Below are 23,853 nucleotides of genomic sequence, written 5' to 3'. Positions count from 1 at the left end.
ACACACACACACACACACACACACACACACACACACACACACACACACACACACACACACACACACACACACACACACACACACACACACACACACACACACCTCTGCGTGACGTCATCAAATGCACTTACAACACCCCCTCCCCCCCTTACCCTTCATTCACACACCCTCCGGTGACGTAGAAATCAGCCGAGACGAAAGGGAAGGGGCGTGGCCGGGCGCGAGCGGAGTGGAATTTTCCATCGCACAGGGGGGTGAGGGAGAGAGACCGAGTATAACGCAGTGACCGGCGGCAGAGACGGAGCTGCGCGCGGAGATCCCGGTCACAGCGAGTAGCGCCTGTTCCCCCCCCCCCGGTAACGGAGAGCATCCCCCCCCACCGCGCCTTGTCTTCCCGCCGCAGGACACACACGCGGCGCAGTTTTAGCGGCAGAGACGCAGCTGTGTGCGCAGATCCCGGTCACGGAGAGCACCCCCCCCCCCCCCCCCCGCGCCCGTCTCTCCCGGCCCCTCCCGGCGCCCGGTCCCTCCCGGCGCCCGGTCCCTCCCGGCGCAGTAATACACACGGTCACAGCGCGCAGCAGGGTGCACACGCGGCGCAGTTAGCCGCAGAGACGCCGTGTGACGGTGACACCCCGGTGTTAGGCCCCGCTCTCTCCTTACTCTCCTCTCCCCCCCCAGCCGCCATGGCTAATTATATCCACGTCCCGCCGGGCATGCCCGAGGTGCCCAAGCTGGAGCTAACCGTAGTGGAGGCCGGATTCAGGGAGGGGGCCATGCAGCTGCTCCGGGAGCTGAGGCCCGAGTGGCAGCCGGAGGAGGTCACTACGCAGGTATGGGGGGGGGAGACCGGTGAGGGGGTCGCGAGAGGGGGGGAGACCGGTGAGGGGGGCGCGAGAGGGGGGGGGGAGACCGGTGAGGGGGGCGCGAGAGGGGGGGGGGAGACCGGTGAGGGGGGCGCGAGAGGGGGGGGGGAGACCGGTGAGGGGGGCGCGAGAGGGGGGGGGAGACCGGTGAGGGGGGCGCGAGAGGGGGGGGGAGACCGGTGAGGGGGGCGCGAGAGGGGGGGGGGGGGAGACCGGTGACGGGGGCGCGAGAGGGGGGGGAGAGACCGGTGAGGGGGGCGCGAGAGGGGGGAGGGGAGACACGCCCCTCTCCGGGACTCGGTGGGAGACACACACCCCTCTCCGGGACTCGGTGGGAGACACACACCCCTCTCCGGGACTCGGTGGGAGACACACACCCCTCTCGGGGAGCGGCTCAGCGGGAGCACATTTCCTCATTACATTTCAATGGCGTCTCATTCATTGTCACGATTCAAGTCACGATTCCTCTTCTCTTATTATTATTGGTAATAGGGCTGAATGCGCCCTCTTGTATTCCAGGTGATGCAGCGGCTTGGGAGTCTGGGTAACCCTTGGATATATATATATATATATATATATATATATATATATATATCACACTGAAAACCCCCTCAATAGAGGCAGGTGTGGTGCACGGTAAAGGGTAAATAGTATATATCTATACATCTGTCTCACGCAAAAAGATTAATAATGTGCTAAACTTGGGTGAAATCCACCTGAATATATGAGGTGTTTGACATGGTACAAAAAACTCCATTATAAAAAAAATGGTACATTGTGACATCTTTCACTGGGGTGCCGGCCTTTTTGAGATTTTGTTTGTTTTGTTGAGATCAGTGCCATTTAACTGGATGGCCTTGGAGTCTTCTCCAGTACAGGGAAACTGCTTCGCAGACTGAGTAAGGGCCATACACTCCCCATTACCCATCACTTTACCTTTTTCCTTTCCTACAGGCGAATACAGTTTGTCTTGAGTTTAAGGGGGGGGGGGAGGGTGTGATGCATTGGAGATTCGCAACAAAATACACATTGAAATCTAAATTAATTTATCTTTCAAGCTAAATATATCTCGGCCACAGGAAACGTCTTACCCTTTTCACAGCAGTTTTCCATTAAGTGAACATTTACAACTACTGTTGTTTTTCCATTGCCAATCGGATTGGCAGACAACATAAGTGTTACTAACGTCTACCTAGAGCGGTAGCATGTAATGTAATGTGAGGGCAGGCAACTTGCAACACCCTGTCAATGGTAAAAGGGAGGGCGACACAGGCCCATACGATTCCATCATAAATGTTGCGTGACCGTGTCATTTGATTCGCTGGAGGAATGGTGACACTTTTCTTGTGATGGTAAATATGAGCATGCCAAATAATTTGGTTTGAACCTGCCGTAGTCTCTTGTCCCATAACTCCTCCTGTATGTTTGTTACGCCCCCAGGATTTTACAGGTAAGTCCTACTTCTCTACTATGTCAAAGCAGCATTTCATTAAAAAATCCGATGTTTTTTATATCCGTTACGTAGTGTTAATACATACTGCTGCCCCCCCTCCCCCACTCATAATTTTTTAATAATGTTGTGTTCAGCGCTTCCAATTTTAATATAGGCAGACATATTGGGTTCCCTGGGAAGTATAATCCATCAGCAGCTTAGATTTCTGTAAATTTTAGTTACTGCTGCGTTTATTATAATCAAAAAGTTAAATCGGGCAAGAGGCAATGCCCCAGGCCATCGGAGAAAAAAAACTGAGCAGGAATTGTATGGTGGGTATGTAAAGAGATACTGTGATTTCTAGTGTACCCAGCTGAAGTGTTTTACACACTTTTTTGATATGGTGTTAAATATAGTATAAAATCCAAGTATTTTTTTATTTGTCTTACCAATACCCAGCATGTGTAGTCCATATATCTCACTGAATGCAGAATTAAGTTAGTCCATTTGCTGCCAGAAGACCGATGTCACAGTGATTAAATTGGGTTCTGTATCCCACATCACTGGCTAAAGGGCATATACACAGGCCTCCATGTAAAATGTGCCCATGTTGGGTTTAACACAGAAGACCATAAAATGATTAGGTGCATTCCAAAATGAGAACATTTGTAGCTTTTGGGTATTTTGGTACCTGGAAAGTTGCCACCAATTCTGTGCAGGTGTGGTGTAACAGTTTTATATCCAGCAGAAAAGACGGGTTTCTTACTGTCTGAATCGCACAGATAGGGATTCCGGTTTATAGGTATATTTAAGGAAAGTTATATCAACTACAGTATAGGGTTTGTCATGTCCATTTCCTTTCTCATTTAATTTCCCTTTTCCTACATAAAATCTAGTTCTGCTTCTTGCAGCCCTAGGAAATGTATTGCCCCTCTTAACGAACATGAACAAGAATTTAGTCATCACTCCAAATTGCCACATCAGAATGGGAGAGGCTTGAATCGCCTCAGCTTTCGTTTTCTAAACAGATGAGAGCAGACAGGTGTGCAAATATATTCGCACTATAACCCGCCACGTGTTGGGCAAATAAACCTACAAACAGTGTTATGATGAAGCAATGACCTGTATGAGTAACGACGGTGTGGGAATGTATCTAATGTATCTTTTAGAACAAGGTTCCTCATCTGGTGGCCTACTAGCCAAATCAGGCCCACAGAGAGCCTACATGTGTCCCTTGGCTCTGTCCCTGGTTATTTCATACCAGTTACTTAAGCTTCTAAGCAACGTTTTAAAGTAAGGGGTACAGAAAATAAACCTGGAGGGACGAAAGGCTACAGAAAAGAGGAGAGAGGTACATGGTAAAAGTAACAAACCAATTTTAACATTCAGTAATTCAAACTTGGTCAGCTGTTTCCCGAACGCTTGCATCCCACGAGCAGAGAAGTAATGAGTACATAAATGAGGTACAGCCTTGAGAACAATGTTACCCAAAGTTACTTTTCATATCTTCTACCATCTAAACCAGGGGTGGCAAAATCCAGTCCTCAAGGGCCACCATTATGTCAGGTTTTAAGGATATCCCTGCTTCAGCACAGGTGGTGCAGCCCAAGACTGTGCCACTGATTTAAGCCACCTGTGCTAAAGCACGATATCCCTAAAACCTGTCCTGCTGGTGGCATATGGGGACTGGAGTTGGCCACTCCTGAGCTAAAGTGGAGTTTTTCACACTGAAACTCCCTTGTAAAGTAAATTATGTAAATGTACGTGATATAAATGTTTATAAAGGCTTGTAATGATTAAGTATAATCGTTTTTTGTATATTAAATTACAGTGAGCTTCTGCTCCTAAATCTTTTGTGATCTGACCCTTTGAATAACCAGTTGAAGAGCCCTGTTTTGGAGGCTGTAATTAGAGCAGGGACACTGATGCAGGCAAGGCAGAACTGCCTGGGAAAAATGGGGAGTGTCATAGGCCTCCTGCTTCTCTTCATTCATTTCCCTAAAATGAAAAATGACACCTTGTGCTTGGTGTCTTAAATAGAACGATTCCTTTTACTTAAACCATCAATAGTACTTCCAACTTTGTCTTCTTTTTTTTTTTAATATGTAAAGCATGCGACAATGTATAATTCTACATTCTTACCCAAGATAGCAATCGTTTGGTGCTCCTATTATCGATTACTACAGAACTGATTTATTTAAAACACCATAAGATTTCACATGTTTTGCTGCTTTACGTTTCCCAAACACTGCCTCGTCAGTGTGAAGAAGGATATTATTTTATTTCTGCCGCCTCCTTGTCACCATCAGCAAGTCAGCAGGTGTGTGCTCTGCGTCTCTGCGTTCTGGATCTCTGTTCATGGTTCGTTGTGAGAAGATCCTGGCAATATGAAGCATGTTAAGGGGATTTTCTTCATAACAACATACCTCAGTGACTTATATTTAAAGCAGGGGTGCTCAATTCCAGTCCTCAAGACCACCCCTAACATGTCAGGTTTTAATGATATCCCAGCTTCAGCACAGGTGGCTCCGTCAAAGACTGCACACCCTGTGCTGAAGCTGGGATATCCTTAAAATCTGACCTGTTGGGGGGGGGGGGGGGGGGTCTTGAGGTCTGGAGTTGAGCACCCCTGATTAGCCTCTGTTCTGATTTTCCCTTTTGTATATGACATTATCTTTCCGATAATGACCCCCTTAAAAATAACCCCCAAGACTAACCAATCCTGGGGAGAAGAACTTGTGCCTGTAACAGTTGTGATACCTATTTTGAAAAGATAGATGTATGGGGGCATGTTCCCTGCTGGTGTTATTGGTGCAGAACTTACAGGACCTATTTGAACCGCACTTTATTCTACTGAAAACTAAACGCAAGCTTATAATATACAGTAATGACCCCCCCCCTCCCCCCCCATCAGGAGCTGGGAAAATACATGGTAGAAGTGTGTATGTTCTATATGAAACACATTCTCGGGATACTTGCACTGTACAAAAGCTTATACTGTATTGCTTTAGCTGGTAGTTGCGCAGAAAGATGCAATGCATTATGCTCCGTGCTTTAAAAAACTTTTTTTTTAAATGCATGTCATCTTTCATTAATCATTTCTCCTTTTTTTTTATGTTTTTTATTTTTTGGGTGGAGGCAAAAATGTCTTCCTTTTGCATTAGAGGAAGTAAGGGTTTATTGATTTTAATATGTAATTAAGTTATAAGGAGAAATATTAGACTTTCTGTTTCCCCAAACTATCTTGGGGGAGAGTTTCTTAGAAGCTCTGCTTTCAACATTAAACTTGCAAATGGTTACATATGATCTTCTTCAAATATTGTATTTATTAAAATGCAAGCATACATTTGCTTTGTAAATTTCATCTTTCAGGCTGGCATATTTGTTTGTGTTGCTTATTTTGTCCATGCAATTTGCATGTCCCATGCTTGATAGAGAAAAACAATTCAAAATGTATTACAGAAGGATTGAAAGGCTGCTGCCACTTTGTGAATAGACAAACCCACTAAAACATCACGTGTTCATCTCATCACATCAAGATGCTCGTGAATGTTTTTGTTTTGTGACCTTGTTTTTATTAAATAATATTTTGAAAGCTGTTGCAGAAGCAGAAGAAAATATCTGGGAGTTGGTGGATTCTTAAAGCACTTATCTATTTGTTTTATAAACAATGTACTTTTCCTTTTTGTACAAATTCTTGACATATCCATGCGTAAACGCATGGATAACATTTGAATGGCTTTGTAAAGCTTTCCGAGGTTGTAAATTCTCTCAACTGTTTTTAAGACTGACTTCTCACTTGGTCATTAAAATATTTGCTGTTTTCTCAGCTGCACCTGTTACTAAGTACAATACACTGGACTTTAATGACTACCTTTTTTGTGTGGAATAAATTGTATGCTATCTGCTTAAGTAACATTTTTTTCTTTTTTTTTTGTTTCAGTTACAAATACTTTTGATCCAGTAAAATCCTTTTTATCTTTGCTAAATTATTGGGTACATTCGACCATTGGTTGTGATGTTCCTATTGCCAAGAATTGAGGATAGGTTGTTTATGGGTGTAGCATAACGTATCAAAAGAACAGCCATACCTCTGCCTCTCTTGTGCATACTTTCCCTCTGATTTGCTCTTTTCATGACTCCATCACTTTATTGTATCTTGTTCATACTGATTTTTCTAGTGGCTAAATAAGTAGCCCTCTGGGACTATAGTGATTTCAGTAATCAGAACTCTGGTACTCGGTGGGTCATTGGAGAAACAACCCCACCTAACCTAAGCCCTCTATTATGCTTCCTGAGAACCTTCTACTGTTAGTCCGACTGCAAGGAGATGGGCTTGATGAGTTACCCACTGAAGAACAAAACTTCATGGCAAGTTGGATTATTTACTGCAGGTTATGGCCAATTCGTAGAAAACTATTTGAGTGTCATTGATGCCTTGAAGAACCTGCTAGTTCCTATAGGCAGAAAGCCATGTTTTGTAACTGTGCAAATATTATTTTTGCAAAGTAAATATGAGCTTTAAAGCAGCAATGACACTTTTTTTTTTTTAAGGTGTGACGTTGCAATAAAGTGTAAATACCTGATGTAGTTGGTATTGCCACATTTTGTGTTCTTAATTTTAGATTAACTTTAACTGTCTAGCTATAACTGTAACTGATTAGTTTGCATTGCCCTGTTTCTTTAATTTTAGTTATGACTAGCCTTTGAAATCTGAACCTGACTACACAGTTTATACTGAATTTGCAGGAGTACAATAAATAACATAGGAAGAGATACAGGAAGATGTGTGGATTATTATAAAACAGAAATAAGGAGTAGAGCGCTGAAAATGTGCATATTGCTGATGAAGGGGGTGGTAATACTAGGGCTTTTAAGCAGAGGCTTTGTAGCAGGGGTGGGAAAATCCTGGTTGTCAGGGGCCTTTTAAAGCTGCAGTTCAAGCTGCCGGTTTTTATTTTTGTGTGTGTTTTTTTTTAACTTCAATAGTTAAATGTGTGTAATACCAATTTACCTACTGAAGATCAAAGCTGCAGGTCAACCCGTTCTCGTTTGATCAGTGAAGATTGGTGACATTACAAGTTGGTGTCTGATAAGCGCCCCCTTTTTCAGTGTGAGTGAAATGCTTATGAATATTCATGAGCACTCCACTGACATGTGCAAGAGGGCGGGCAGGGCTCACAAAGGGGTGTGCCAGGGTTTGTGACAGGACATGAAGGGGCTGTGCCTTAGCAAATGGTTGTTATAGGAACAACATGCTTGTTAAAATAGAATACAAGAAAATTGGTCTTTCAAAGTTTTTTTTTTAAAAAACAGAAAATTATAAAAGTATTTTTTCTTAATACAGAAGTGATTTATTAAAAAAAAACACATGCAGGATACTACTTGAACTGCAGCTTTAAGGCTGCTGCTGCTTGTCATGTGATCTCCCTTCTCTGCAGGGGATTCTGGGAGTTGTAGTACTGAGCCTCTTCCAGGAGCATAGTATTTACAGGTGGGTGAACAAGTCCCAGAATGCAATGACATCACCCAGGGATCAGCCAATCAGTGCAGAGATTCGGTATCCCACTTCTTCCTCCCACACATAGCTGCAGCAAGGTATGATCTGATCTGCTTTGTTCGAATTCACATTAAGTACATTGTAAGACTAAAATACAGGAACTATTTTATTTTTCAGTCAGATCCCAGTGATATATATATCAGTACACTATTTGTCAGATTAGTCACATACAGCGTGTGTGTGTGTGTGTGTGTGTGTGTGTATATGTGTATATATATATATATATATATGTATGTATGTATGTATGTATGTATATATATGTATATTTCTACATGTAGATATAAATATATATTGGAATGTAATATTTACATATGATCATACTGTACAAACCAGAATATTACATTTCTTGATGTATTAAAAATACACAGATATTACCTGGTATGAAAACATTAATTTACATGGATTATTAAATGTGATGCAGTCTGCGTTTAATATTAAATGATAAAAATAGGGAAAAGACTATTTATAAAATTTTTATATCGTCCTTATCCATGGCGCTGTACATTGGTTAGTACAAACCCAATCTATTATTTTGGTGCCTGAGGCACAGGCAGATAAAGTGACTTGCCCAAGGTCACAAGGAGCTGACACCAGGAATTGAACCAGGCTCTCCTGCTTCAAACGCAGTGTCTTTATTTTTATTTTTTAAAGAGGCAAGCGTCTCTACTCGCTGAGCTGCTCCTCAGGAGACATACAGGAAAAATATATTGGAATACTCAACCTGTATGTGCGTAACCGATGCACACAGCCGTATTGTGATCCCGTTACAGCCAATTCTCTCCCCCCTGCACCCCCTCTCCCCTTCAAATTATGCGTCTGAAAAATTCAGGCTAGCGCAAGTTTATTTATTTTTTAATATATATAATTTTTATCCACCCTTGGTTTTTTTGTAGGTCTTATTCATAAACCTTCTGCAACTCTGTAGGTAGGTTCATGTTCCAAGACGCTGTAATATTTACTTTTTCATATGACGTGGTGGGAATTTAACCCACTAAAAAATAATGTATAATTACAACCGTTGACTTGTTGCCAAGTGTTTTTTTTTTAACATGTCTGTAGTGTCAAACTTACTTTGTTTCTCTTCCACTAGTGAGCAATGTGGGAGGTGTTAGAGGAGGCGTTGGTTAATGCAATGTTGTGTATGTATCCAGGCAAAAGGGGACAATTCTTGGGGCAAACACATCACTCCAGATGCATCATAGAAAGCAATTGGTTTAAATGGGATTTTTTTGGTCTTTGATACTTGCGCCCCAATGTTTTTATGAGATGTTTGACATTTTGAATCTTTGTTATTCCTACTCAAAAATAATATGCCTTATTTGTCGGGAGCCAAACAGCTAACAGATTCTGTTAATGCAATTGTTTGACATTTCACCCTTTAAAAAAATATTTGAACGGCCTATGCACAATACTAAACTATATTGACTTGAGGTATTCTCTAACTTATTTTTTGTAATAGATTAATCTCACTCCCCCTTTTTATTTCCAGCATTTTATTATTGGTTCAAGTGGAACAGCTGTAAAATGGAGCCCCTGACATTAGGGTAGAAGTTAATACAAGAAACTACAATTTAAATATAATCCCCCCCCCCTATTTGCTGAACCTGTTAGTCTGCTGGCTTGCAGTCATAACTGCTCATGATATGATATTCCTGTGATGTATAAAGGTAGTGGGTGAACCAGCGCTCACTACGTTTCAGTATGTGAGATTATCAGGTGCCTGGTCCCAATAAACAAATACTCGATGAACGGTAGTAAAAATACGAGTTGAATGAATTTGCATCGGTGCCATATCCCCAAGACCTGGAAAACTGCCAGAGTTGTCCCAATCTTCAAAAGTGGGGACAAAACACTGTCTCAAACTACAGGCCAATCTCTCTTCTCACAATACTATCCAGTCATGGAACAATGTGTCTACTCCCAATTAAGCGAGTACTATACCAAGACAAATTTCCCTAGCCAATTCCAATCTGGTTTCCACCCCAAACACTCTACCGTAACTACCCTGCTAAAAGTTTGCAATGAAATCCTAGTGTGGAATGGAACGGGGACAACTCACTGGTGCAGTATTCCTAGATTTTGCAAAGACTTTTGATACTGTAGATCAGCGTTTCCCAAATGGTGGGTCGCGACCCGGCACCGGGCCACGGCACCAAAATTGCCGGGTCGAAGCGAGGCTGGCCGCGCGGTGTCTCCCGTCCCCCCTGCTCTATTTTAAAAAAATGGCGGCGATTCCACCCGCGGTCCCGCGCGCTTGCGCAGGGCCCGCTCCCTTCCTCTCCCCCGCTCCCAACGTGGGACGGAGGAAGAAGTACCAGCTCCTCTGCGGCCCGCACGTTACGTGGGGGAGGGTGGAAGTACAAGCTCCTACTGCGGCCCGCTTCCCCCCGCAGCCAGCTTTCCGAGCTCACCTCCCGTGGCACCCCCTCCCGAGCCCACCTCCCGTGCCCCCAAGCCCACCTCCCGTCCCGGGCAGCAGGGGATATCGGGGGCAGCAGGGGAAAGCGTCCGGTGGCAAGGTAAGTCACCCCACCCAGTCACTGCCTCCCACCCAAGTGCCCCTGGCCCCCTCCCTCCCACCCAAGTGCCCCTGGCCCCCTCCCTCCCACCCAAGTGCCCCTGGCCCCCTCCCTCCCACCCAAGTGCCCCTGGCCCCCTCCCTCCCACCCAAGTGCCCCTGGCCCCCTCCCTCCCACCCAAGTGCCCCATGCCCCCTCCCACCCAATTGCCCCATGCCCCCTCCCACCCAATTGCCCCTGGCCCCCTCCCACCCAATTGCCCCTGGCCCCCTCCCACCCAATTGCCCCTGGCCCCCTCCCTCCCACCCAATTGCCCCTGGCCCCCTCCCTCCCACCCAAGTGCCCGTGCCCCCCTCCCTCCCACCCAAGTGTCCCTGGCCCCCTCTCCAGTCACTCACATCTGTCGTTGCCTGTAATTCACTGTTTGTGTCTGTGCGCGTATAGGGGAGAGCGAGTGTGTGTGTGTGTATCTGTATCAGTGTGTGTGTCTGTGTGTCTGTGTGTCTGTGTGTCTGTGTGTCTGTGTAGCAGTGTGTCTGTGTAGCAGTGTGTCTGTGTAGCAGTGTGTCTGTGTAGCAGTGTGTCTGTGTAGCAGTGTGTCTGTGTAGCAGTGTGTCTGTGTAGCAGTGTGTCTGTGTAGCAGTGTGTCTGTGTAGCAGTGTGTCTGTGTAGCAGTGTGTCTGTGTAGCAGTGTGTCTGTGTAGCAGTGTGTCTGTGTAGCAGTGTGTCTGTGTAGCAGTGTGTCTGTGTAGCAGTGTGTCTGTGTAGCAGTGTGTCTGTGTAGCAGTGTGTCTGTGTAGCAGTGTGTCTGTGTAGCAGTGTGTCTGTGTAGCAGTGTGTCTGTGTAGCAGTGTGTCTGTGTAGCAGTGTGTCTGTGTAGCAGTGTGTCTGTGTAGCAGTGTGTCTGTGTAGCAGTGTGTCTGTGTAGCAGTGTGTCTGTGTAGCAGTGTGTCTGTGTAGCAGTGTGTCTGTGTAGCAGTGTGTCTGTGTAGCAGTGTGTCTGTGTAGCAGTGTGTCTGTGTAGCAGTGTGTCTGTGTAGCAGTGTCTCTGTGTAGCAGTGTCTCTGTGTAGCAGTGTCTCTGTGTAGCAGTGTCTCTGTGTAGCAGTGTCTCTGTGTAGCAGTGTCTCTGTGTAGCAGTGTCTCTGTGTAGCAGTGTCTCTGTGTAGCAGTGTCTCTGTGTAGCAGTGTCTCTGTGTAGCAGTGTCTCTGTGTAGCAGTGTCTCTGTGTAGCAGTGTCTCTGTGTAGCAGTGTCTCTGTGTAGCAGTGTCTCTGTGTAGCAGTGTCTCTGTGTAGCAGTGTCTCTGTGTAGCAGTGTCTCTGTGTAGCAGTGTCTCTGTGTAGCAGTGTCTCTGTGTAGCAGTGTCTCTGTGTAGCAGTGTCTCTGTGTAGCAGTGTCTCTGTGTAGCAGTGTCTCTGTGTAGCAGTGTCTCTGTGTAGCAGTGTCTCTGTGTAGCAGTGTCTCTGTGTAGCAGTGTCTCTGCGTAGCAGTGTCTCTGCGTAGCAGTGTCTCTGCGTAGCAGTGTCTCTGCGTAGCAGTGTCTCTGCGTAGCAGTGTCTCTGCGTAGCAGTGTCTCTGCGTAGCAGTGTCTCTGCGTAGCAGTGTCTCTGCGTAGCAGTGTCTCTGCGTAGCAGTGTCTCTGCGTAGCAGTGTCTCTGCGTAGCAGTGTCTCTGCGTAGCAGTGTCTCTGCGTAGCAGTGTCTCTGCGTAGCAGCGTCTCTGCGTAGCAGCGTCTCTGCGTAGCAGCGTCTCTGCGTAGCAGCGTCTCTGCGTAGCAGCGTCTCTGCGTAGCAGCGTCTCTGCGTAGCAGCGTGTCTGCGTGTCTGCGTGTCTGCGTAGCAGTGTCTGCGTGTCTGCGTGTCTGCGTAGCAGTGTCTGCGTGTCTGCGTAGCAGTGTCTGCGTGTCTGCGTGTCTGCGTAGCAGTGTCTGCGTGTCTGCGTAGCAGTGTCTGCGTGTCTGCGTGTCTGCGTAGCAGTGTCTGCGTGTCTGCGTGTCTGCGTAGCAGTGTCTGCGTGTCTGCGTAGCAGTGTCTGCGTAGCAGTGTCTGCGTGTCTGCGTAGCAGTGTCTCTGCATGGCTGCGTGTCTGCGTAGCAGTGTCTCTGCATGGCTGCGTGTCTGCGTAGCAGTGTCTCTGCATGGCTGCGTGTCTGCGTAGCAGTGTCTCTGCATGGCTGCGTGTGTGTGTCAGTGGCTGTGTGTGTTATCAGTGGCTGTGTGTGTCAGTGGCTGTGTGTGTGTCTGCAGGACCTATAGGCCAGTATAGGCGATACATTTTTTAGTGGGTCACAAAGGAGAAGTTCAAAAATAACTGGGTCACGGAAAAAAAAGTTTGGGAAACCCTGCTGTAGATCATGCTGTCCTGCTTAAACTCCAGAGCTCTGGAATTGGGAAGCATGCTTTCACCTGGTTTCAGTCCTACCTATCGGGTAGATCCCAACATGTGTCCATCTCAGGCTCTAACTCCAACCCCCTGGATATCATCTGTGGTGTCCCGCAAGGCTCTGTTCTGGGGCCCCTACTCTTCTCAGTGTTCATCAATGACCTTCCCACAGCTTGTGTGGAAGCCTCAATACACATGTATGCAGATTACTCACTCCTATATGCACACAGCCATAGCCTCTCTGACCTTGAACATACACTTCCATCTGACTTTTTGAGACTCGAAAACTGGATTTCCCAAAACAAACTGTTTTTAATCACTAACAAGACTAACAATGGTATTTGGGACCAAGACTACATTTTTAAAGCTTCCAGTGACTGCGCTCCAGATCAGAACCAACGCTAACACCACCCTAACTCCTTTTACTAGTTTTAAATACCTGGGCATATGGTTTGACTCCCACTTAACATTCGGGATGCACGTTGATACCCTGTCATCCAAAAACTATGCCAAACTAAGTGTACTTTACAGGGACAAATCCTCCCTAAGTGCTGGTCAGAAAGCGTATCGCACAGCAGATGCTAATGCCAATTATCGACTATGGAGACATAGTATATGGCTCGGCACCCCAAACCCACCTTGGCAAACTTGACACCCTCTACAATTCAATATGCCGTTTTGTTCTGCAATGCAACTACAACACACATCACTGCGAAATGCTCAAAGAACTAGATTGGTCATCACTCGAGTCTAGGCGCAAAGTTCACCTTTCTTTCTTGCATTCAAATACTTTCTGGGCAAACTACCCATCTATCTGAACAAGCTCCAAAAGACTGTTCATGGTCCCAAGACTCAACAAAGTATCCGTCCGCTCCTCCTCTTACCGTGCACCCAAAACTGAAACAACTTACACATTCACCACCAGTTTAAGTTCTTTCAAAACTAAGGCTGTCTCACATTTTAATCTAGTTTGAACGGTTGAACGTTTGAAAAGCACATGAAAACAAACGTGTCAAAAAAATTAGATGGGAGATGTATATGGCTGAAGGTCCCTTTTACATAGTAGACCTTATAACAATTCAATCGCAATAGATATCCCGAGAGAATCACAAGAATACAGTACCTACTAGAAAGAGAAACAAATATAAAAACCATCCTCATCAATACTTGTTGTGTATTCGAAATCCACATCAGTTAATCTTGTTTGAAACCGTCCAATGCTGAATCAGAAGTAGGACAACATTTGGACGTGAAGAAAACAAAAGAAAAAACATTCTGCTTTAGCCTAAATCTAGTAGCCCATTTTTGGGATATGGGGACCTCGTATGCATGTCTGGTCCTCATGGCGTTAACGAAGGTCACATAATATATGTATGTCACATTTCCTTGCGATTTATGGAGGTGGGGGTTGGAAATAAGGGTGCAGAAAATAAGAGGGGAAAGGGATAAGAACAGGGAAGAAAGGAAACTGGATAAGGAAATAAAGCGGAAGCTGGGTAAGGTCTTGAAACATAAAAGTGCACGTAAAAGCACTTGGTTAGTAGGGGGTGGGTCACATGAGGGGTAGACGAGTCGTCATTTAAATGCTAAGAAGGGAACAAATTAATATAACTGAATCTTGTGGGGAGCATTTAGACTTGAAAATCTCTGAGACCAAGAGGAATCAACAATAAACATCAAACTAAATAGGTGGGAAAAAATCAACCAAAAACTTGCCAGAAAAAGGAGTCTATGGGTCATTAGTCCCCTAAGAAACAAGGGCATGCTAATAGTCTGAAAAACCTGCCAGTAGATTTCAAAGGTGGCAGGTACGGAGCTATCCAGGACCAGAACCATTGTGGAATAATTCAAGATGGCTATAACTCCAAAAACTCCAAATCCCAAAATGCTGCAGATGGTCATCCATGATGGATAAAAGCTAGGGGGAGGAAAGAGGCAGCCCTTGCCAGTGCCTCTGTTCTGTGTCAAGCTCTGGCAGACATGTCATTACTCCTCAAAGGAAACTGGAGAGGTCATAGCTGTGGGGCTCTTGTATGTAAAATATCTATCCAATGCATCACTTTTACTTTTTGAGTAGGATGGGCCTCTTGCCACACCGCCTCAGGTGGAGTACACAGTCAATAACCTGGAACCATAATTGGTTGGTATGCCTGCCTCGTGGAAGAGTGTCTACCCTGAGGGAGAATATGTGTTTGCTAATGGTGTGCCCAGAAAGTCTCTGAATTTCCCCGGTCGTTCTTCCACGTAATAAAGGATACAAGGACACTTTAGTAAATTAGATCACAAATGTAGATGAACAGGTGACATTCCCTTGTAACTCTTTGCCCTTATTCCACCCTGTCCTTATCAGAGAACTAATAAAGATAAGAGGAGGTGGGGAGGGAATACCCTGGCTGTACAGGCACTGGCTGACCACACACAAGGAAGCAGCCAGACAAAATCAAACCCCTCCCAAAACTCCCTTTAAAAATATCAACAAAAATCCTTATAGGTGTCAGATTTTGGTAAATTATCCATATGACGCCGTTAAATGTATCCCTGGAATGAGTTTGCTTTAGTGTAGGAGGGATTGCCCCTTTGTCGTAGGAACTGACTAAAAGGTAAAGTTGCTTTAAGGTAACTAATTGTGGGTCGTTCCGACCAGTTTAAATGTGGTCTCCGCGTTTGCATATTCTCATGTCCTTGTGACATTCCAGTGAGTAAGCACAATAACTCGCTAACACATTTTCCCTTCACTGGTTTCATTTTTATAGAAAAGATATTGGGATTAAAAACGGCCTTGTTGTCACCAGCAAATAGTGTGATATTTTACACATACAGTGTATATAAATACAAAGTGGCAGAACTTGTGTCCTATTCAAACAAGTTTAACCATTTTACCAGCAAATTAGTTTCAATCTTTCAACTGGGTGTTTTCAATGTTATTTTAAGTGGATGGCTGCCTAAATGGTGAGTTGTTTCTGAGATTTGATTTTTCAGTAAGAGAGTGTGGTCTATTTATGTATCTAAACTGCAAAGTTGAAGCCATACATGGCACCAAATTTAGCAAATTAATCCAATTGAAAGCAATGAAATGTGAAACTGGTGTCATTGTTTTGCAGTGGCGCCCGTGACACTAGTAAAAAGCATACTGTGTGCAGGACTGAAGAATCAAAATAATGGTTTATTTGTTATGGTTTGCAGAAAGCAGACATGTTTATGTATTGGTCAGGGTTTAGCTTGCAGGAGCTTTGGATATTGAAGAACGAGTCTCTCCTACTAGTTACTGTGTAGGAGTAGCTGCATTCTTTTGCACTCTGTGGAGGCGATGCATTCCTTACATGAAACCTACAATAAAGTTTTTGGCTCCACAACATATAAGAAGTTTAAAGCGTGTATTAATGTTTAACCTTCAAGATTTTTGCTGTTTTCTCTCTCCCCCACCTCACATGCCTAACGGCAGTTTTTATTTTGATAGATTGTGTTAATGCCATGTGTGGCGAATGGTTACAATAGAACATCGCTGCAAGGCACCTTTTTATGGGCAATTCACTTAAATGGGCTGGAAGGTGTCTTGAAGCCGGTAGATGCAGTAATGCATAGCACCGCTTGGTGAATATAGGCCTGGATCTCACTGATTGTGTTAGTGTTAAAAGCGTAAGTGAAAAAGGGAAGTGTTCTGATGCGGATCTGAGCGAATGCAAAATGGTGACCAAGTACTGTAGAATAGGATTTATAAGAAGAAGAAATGATTTGGGGGAGGAAAGATGCATGTTTGACATGTTATTTATTGTTATTTTTAAACTGGAAGGGCTACTGACGTATTTCTGGTATTGTTTTTCTCTGGCATTGTGGGATTGGATGAATGCTATGGAAAATGAGACGCTAATTGAAAGGCTGAAAAAAGTCCTTTTAATGGAGGGCGTCCCTCCCAGGACAATAGTAAGGACCAGGACCTGTTTTACATTCTTTTAAACTTGTAGCATTTCCAGGGTAAAGAAATGCTGTTTTTACATTCTGTATCTAATCTCTTTTGGTGATGAGATTGCTCGACAGTCCTCAACTAGAGGTTATTTAAAAAAATTTTTTTTTTGGTCTTGTCCATTGTTTGTATATTAATTATGAAGCCAAACAGATGTACATAAGTAGCTGATCTGCCTGAGTTCAGCAGGCTTGTAGAAAAGGCAAAAACACCCCTTTTTTTTTTTTTTCAGGGTGCAAATAAGTACAATTGTTACTCTAAGGCTAAGATTTGAGTATGCGCGTGCGATGGAGCACATGGCGTTGCGCGCCTGTCGTCTGAGCAATGGGTGAACAGAGCTGGAGGCGATGGGAATGCGTCACCAGGCTGGTTTGCTCTCATTGGCTGAACCACTCATGTGCCGCGGCCGCTGCGCAAAAAAACAAAATAGTTTCTTTTGAAAAATATGCCGCGCGGTCGCTCTGCATTACGCTCGTGCGCACTATGGCCGGGCCGTAACAGCTCCTGTACTTTGTTCTCGCAGCGCGCGAAATCGCACGCACCGTCGCGCCTAATATAATCGCAGCCTAAGGAAGATTGAACCCTTTTCGGGAAGCTGATTACACTTGGCAGGACAATTTGTTTTATTTTTTGCTTACAATAGGTGGAGAACTGCCCTTCAAAGTACCTATTTTTGAGTAGCGTATTGCTTCATTTAAATTCTAAACAATGGAACATGTATAAATGAGTTTCAACAGATGGAAACATATTGACGAATAATTGGCATGGTTGCTGTAACCCAGCGCTGCGCAAACGTTTTCAGCTGCGACCCCCTTCCTGGGAGCCGCAGCGGTCGCGTCCCCCCTCCCCCGAAGGTACGGCTTTGAATGATTGTGGGTTGTCACGTAACCCCATCGCATCATTTGACATGGCAATGCGCGACATCACATGACCCTGCGGCGTCATTTGATGTCGTATTGCCATGGCGACGCTTCGCCCGAAGACCCGGCTGCCAGTAGGTAAGTGAGGTTACAGAGGCCTCACGCCTCCCCCGGCATTAAATTAAATGCCTGGGGGAAGAGCGTGGGGCCTCTATAACAGCCGCGCCACCTATTTGCGCACCGCTGCTGTAACCAAGGAAAGGTTGGAAACCACTGCCCTATCTTGAGTATAGGTGGTGAAAAACTATTTCCCACAGTGGTACTTATTATTAAAAAAAAAATACAATTAGTAATACATTTGCAGTGACTTCTGTATCTCATTAAGTGTTTCTATTAATGTTTAATCTTTGAGTGAGTGCCAATAACACTTGCTGTTCTTGTAGTCCATGACTGCTAATGATGGAAATCGGGTACATACAATTATAACATTATTTCAAATGGTCCTCGAAGTTTTACCCCAGATTGGCCTAGACGTGCTGTTTATGAGACTATAACAATGTAAGCTGAATTTGTTAGAAAGCTTTTCTGTAATGTGTCACTTTTGTTTCAGGTTTTTACAGATGGAATTACAAATAAACTCATTGGTTGCTATGTTGGCGACACGATGGAAGACGTTGTCCTCGTTAGAATCTACGGGAATAAGACTGAATTGCTTGTTGATCGAGATGAGGAACTGAAGAGTTTCCAAGTGCTGCAGTCCCATGGTTGTGCTCCTCAACTTTACTGTACCTTCAACAATGGTTTGTGTTACGAATTTATGCAAGGAGAGGCATTGGACCCAGAGCATGTCTGCAATCCAACAATTTGCAGGTAATTTTCTTCTAGTTACATAGTAGATGAGGTTGGAAAAAGACATACGTTCATAAAGTTCAACCTATGCTAAATTTAGACGACAGATACTTTATCCTATGTGCGTATTTACAGTTGATTCAGAGGAAGGCAAACAAAAACCCCAGTGAAACATCTAATATCTCATAAGGGGGAAATAAATTACTTCCCGACTCCAACAATTGGCAATCAGATTACTCCCTGGATCAACATCCTTCCCATGTTTACTTATTTGGTATATCCCTGTATACCTTTCCTTTCTAAAAAGATGTCCAACCTTTTTTTATTTTTTTTTTAACATATCTATATCTGCCATGACAGTCTCCATGGGTAATGAATACCACATTTTAACTGCCGTTACTGTAAAGAACCCCTTTCTTTGTTGCTGGTAAAATTTTCTTTCCTCCAACCTTAAGGGATGACCCTGTGTCCTTTTTGCTGTCCTTGGGATGAATAGTTGAAAGCTCCTTGTACTGTCCCGAATATATTTGTATATAGTTATCATATATCTCTTCTTAGACGCCTCTTTTCTAATGTAGATAATTCCAATTTCGCTAGCCTCTCCTCATAAATCAGATTAGCCATCTCCTTTATTAGTTTGGTGTCTCTTCTCTGCACTTTCTCTAGTTCCATAATATCTTTTCTAAGGAGTGGTGCCCCAAATTGTACTCCATATTCAAGGTATGGTCTTACTAATTCTTTATAAAGGGGCATAATTATGTTTACTTCTATTCCATCCATTGCCCGTTTAATGCAAGATACGATCTTGTTTGCCTTTGTAGCTATTGCTTGACTTTGGGCACTATTGCTAAGCCTGCTGTCTACAAGCACTCCTAAATCCTTCTCCTTCAAGGATTCCCCTAATTTATCCCCATTTAATTTGTAAGTCGCCTGTTTATTCTTGTTTCCCAAATGCATAACCTTGCGTGTATCTGTATTAAACCTCATCTGCCATTTACCTGCCCATGTTTCCAGTCTCTCCAAATACTTCTGGAGAGAAATTACATCCTGCTCTAATTCTACTATCTGACACAATTTTGTGTCATCAGCAAAGATGACCATGTCAAGGTCATTAATAAACAGGTTAAAAAGCAGGCGTCCCAGTACCGATCCTTGAAGTACTCAACTTACAACTTTAGCCCAACCTAAAAAGGTTCCATTTTTGGCAACTCTTGTCTATCCTTCAACCAGTTTTCAATCCAGATGCAAATATTTTTAACGAGTCCAATTTCCTGTATTTTGTACACTAACCTTGTGTGGTGCTGTATTGAAAGTCTTTGTAAAATCTAGACTAGGGCTCCAGTTTCTGGTGGTGATATGAACAATATAAAACGGGTAATTACCATATTTTTGTTGGTAACCAGTATTAAATTGCACCAACAGATTAAAACCATCACATGAAATTTTAAAGCTACAGACCAAGCAATATCTTACATGTTGGTTTTATTTATTTATTTATTTATTTTAAATAAATCAGTTCTGTACTTAGAAAATACTTGTAGCATTTTTTTTAAATCACTCTGAAAAATATTTTTAATGTATTATAATGTACAAGCATTTTTTGTTTCTATAGCAACCATTCATAGTCACATCCCCTTCCTCTTCTGAAACAGGCTCTGGCACACCCCTTTTTGAGCCCTGCCCTCTCTCTAGCAGTGCACCAATTGTATCTAGTGACTGCCTGGTCACATGATCTTCTTCCTCTCAGAACTTGCATCTTTGGTCCTCTTCTGCTGCACTGATAGCCATTTAGTGAACCCCCAAGCCGAATCTTCGCCTATTTGATCACAGGCGAACGGATTGATCAGCAATTTAGCTAATTACCTATCGTGTGGATTGTATTGACGTACATATTAACTAGCATTGTGCTACATATTCATTTGCTTCCATCAGCCTATTGCATTTTTTCAGCCAACTACTTGTAGTGATTTTTCACTTTAACATCACTTATCCTCCTTCATTGGATGTTTTTCTGCAATTGATCAGACAATTCATGAATCCTTTCTATGTATTTTATACATTGTATTTTAATGTTTATTGCCTCCTATGTCATATTTGTAATTTAATTGATATAGTGACGTGGCTTTCCCTGTTTTTTTTATTAAACATGTCCATATTTACATTTACTATTAGAGGTTTGCGCGTTTTTTTCTTTTTTTTTTTCTTCTCCATGTCGACATATTTGCATATGGAGGTTATTCATTAAACCACAATAGTGCTGATCAGGGCACAATTGCAATAACATTCCCATTGATGTCAGTAGGAATTTCAGTCTGATAGAGCTGGATCGAATGATCGCAATTAAATGAATTTGTTTACAAGTCTGATTATCATTTCTATACATGTCATTTGTACAACTTTGTTTACGGATATGAAAATATGTACTGATACATGTCAAAAACTTAAATAAAATTTGAGTGATATAAAAAAAATGAATACCCCCCATTTGCCTGGATTTACTGCACCCCAATAAAGGATATTGGAGCTCAGTGCCACGTTAACTGCAATTGACTTGAATGGCTGGTACCGCTCTGATTTCCCTCATTGGATCTAGGTGAAGCTCTCCAATAATCTCTTTATACTCGTCTTAAAATCCTAGAGGAACATGAATCCAATCTGTCAGACTTCTTCCCCTGCACTGAGTGATGGGTTAATTTATTGAAATAGTAGAAGCAATTTCACAATCCTTAATTCCTTCTGTTGCCTGAGGAATGACATCTGTCTCTTTGTGCTGCCTTTATTACCGTCTTGTACGTGTTCAGTTCTGTCCTGAAGGTGACGATAGTAATCCTTTCACGTAATTCATCCAGTGCTTACGCATTGGAAATTAGTCTGTAAGAAGATTTTGGTGACTTCTAATGCCCCGCTTTAGGGCTTATTGCTAACGCTATGCTGTACAACAAGGGTGTCCAATTCCAGTCCTCCAGGGCCAACAACAGCTCAGGTTTTCAGGATATCGCTGCTTCAGCACAGGTGGCTCAGTCAGACTGCACGACCTGTGCTGAAGCAGGGATAGCCTGAAAACCTGACCTGTTTTTGTCCCTTGAGGACTGGAATTGGCTACCCCTGCTCTACGAGGAATTTCTCATAGAACAGATACAAACTGAAGGAGTGAGACCATGATGTAATAGACTTGAACTAAGCATTGATTAAATGACGTTGCCTTCCGGGCATAGATCTTCTATTATCTCTTTCTCAGTGTTGCATGACAAATCTGTAATGTAATATAAAAACGTAATCTGAATAAAAATATGTATTCGTGTGTGAGAATGAATAAAAAAATAAAACATGTAACGGAAAGGACAAAAGGGGGGCCCCCCTTGCCCTGGACTTTTTACCCCCTGTCTTTCCCTTCCCCCTCCCCCCCCTCCCCTGCCTTAAACCATTATCTCCAGCTTACAGTACTTTCACTGCAGCAAGGGATTCTGGGAAATGACATGCAAATGAGCACACAATGTGTCGCCTTTTGCCTGAAAAACCATTGTTACATGGAGCCCATATAAGCTAATGCTAGCTGTTAACACAGCTTTAAAGCACAGCATGGGAATCAGATACAAAGCCAGAGAAACCATTCACAGACATGTTTCAACCTTAATGGGTATCATCAGTGTAAAGTTTGTTGTACTGCTGGCTTTGCATTGAAAATGCAAAAGGTGACACGTGTGCTCATTTGCATGTCATTGTCATATGCTGGGGATAATGGTGAAAGGCAGGGTTGCAGACCTGCCTAAGACATGTGATTATATATTCCTATATATATTCCTAGAATACCAATATTTTGTTTTTAGTCATGCAAAACAATCCGTATTAAAATACAATTTCTTTATAGAAAAAGCAATGCAGAAAATCTAAACTGTTATATCAATATATACATTTTATAACTTACCCAGTACTACTTTTCTTTGTTTTTTCCCCCCCAGACTTATCGCTCGACAGCTTGCCAAAATCCATGCTATTCATGCTCATAATGGTTGGATCCCCAAATCCAATTTGTGGATTAAAATGGGGAAGTATTTCTCCCTTATTCCTACAGAATTTGAAGATGAGCGAGTGAATGAAAGGTAACATTTATGCCCTTTTCTTTTTTTGTTCCTTATAGCGGTTTATCGTGGCTGCTTTCTTAGGCCGCGTCCATTGTGATGGCACGCGCTCTGAATCGCGTTTGGTCAATGTGATTATGTATAGTGCACGTGCCCATGAGCGTTCGAAGGACAGCAGCATGAGGAGACATATTTGTAGCGCGATGGCTGGGTCACGTGAGCGGTTCGCCCAATGAGGTCCACGACACGCCCCCCACCGCGCGCAACAGGAATCGCCCCAGCTACTTCAGCGCGTGACGTCATGACGCTCAAGCAATCATACTGGACGCGGCCTTGGGTTATCACACTCTAGTACTATTGCGAGGGAGAAATGTATGTGTTCTTAAAGGTGTACTTCCACCTACTTCCTTTTATTTATTTAACCTAGGTGAGAAGCAGGGGGTCTCCAGAGTTGTACCTCTGTAATTTCTATTCCGGGGACCCCACTGTTCCCGACATACCTCCGAAGGTGCCCCCGGAAGCATCGGTGCAGGGGAAACAAGATGGAGGCTTAACTCTCCCGCGGCATGTGGGAAGCCATAACCTAATCAGTCGGGGATTCCTATTGGCCCACGTGCTGCGGGAGATTTAAGAACCAGGAAGTAACTGGCAGCACCTACGGAGGTAAGAATCTCGAAGCAAGGGTTCTCCAGAGCTGAAATTATAACACGGCTCCGCTCCAGGGACCCCTGCTTCAAAACCCAATATAAAAATCCTAGGAAGGCATGCTGCTTTGTTTGGAATAATTCTGTAACGTAACAAATTAATTTACAGTCCACCATTAAGGGCAGCCCATGTTCTTCTGTTCATTTTGCAGCGGTTCTTCACAAATGTATCCTTATTTCGTGTACTTCACACTGCTTTTTAGATTGACACGTGGATGGTTTAGTCTTAGCGAATCTCAACTGAGTCCTTACACCTCATTTATCCTTATCCATCATTATATTTTACTTAATAAACAAGGTTCCTGCGTGATGTTCCGAGTTTTCAAGTGCTACAAGAGGAGATGGCCTGGATGAAGTCAATATTGTCCAGTTTAGGTTCCCCAGTAGTGCTTTGTCACAACGACCTGTTGTGTAAGAACATAATCTACAATGAAAAACAAGGTAGGTGTTGAAAATGTCCAGTAAGTACAGTGTTTTTGATTCACATCTATTCATTGCTAGAGGTACAAACTATTTTGTGGATTTCATTAATGAGCATGTTTATTTTTTTATTTAATATATTTTTCCTTATCGCAATATTTGCTAAGTATTTTGCATTCTTCATGAGTTGTATTTCCTTTGGTACGTAGGGAAATGGAAG

The 23,853-nt window shown here is 43.5% G+C and overlaps 1 protein-coding gene across 1 annotated transcript in view; it reads left to right on the top strand.

Annotated features, from left to right (window-relative positions):
• The first annotated feature begins 204 nt into the window (after positions 1-204).
• The window catches only part of ETNK1 (ethanolamine kinase 1), a 40,176-nt gene continuing 16,527 nt past the window's right edge, over positions 205-23,853 (top strand). Inside the window, exons 1-4 of the mRNA XM_075602896.1 lie at positions 205-833; positions 18,192-18,451; positions 22,390-22,530; positions 23,512-23,654. Of these exons, the coding sequence (XP_075459011.1) occupies positions 687-833; positions 18,192-18,451; positions 22,390-22,530; positions 23,512-23,654 (691 nt within the window). The 5' untranslated portion in view covers positions 205-686. The remainder of the gene's footprint in view (positions 834-18,191; positions 18,452-22,389; positions 22,531-23,511; positions 23,655-23,853) is intronic.

Source organism: Ascaphus truei, chromosome 5 (genome assembly GCF_040206685.1).
Source record: "Ascaphus truei isolate aAscTru1 chromosome 5, aAscTru1.hap1, whole genome shotgun sequence".
NCBI classification, from domain to species: Eukaryota; Metazoa; Chordata; class Amphibia; order Anura; family Ascaphidae; genus Ascaphus; species Ascaphus truei.
This window is presented reverse-complemented; position numbering and strand designations above follow the sequence as displayed.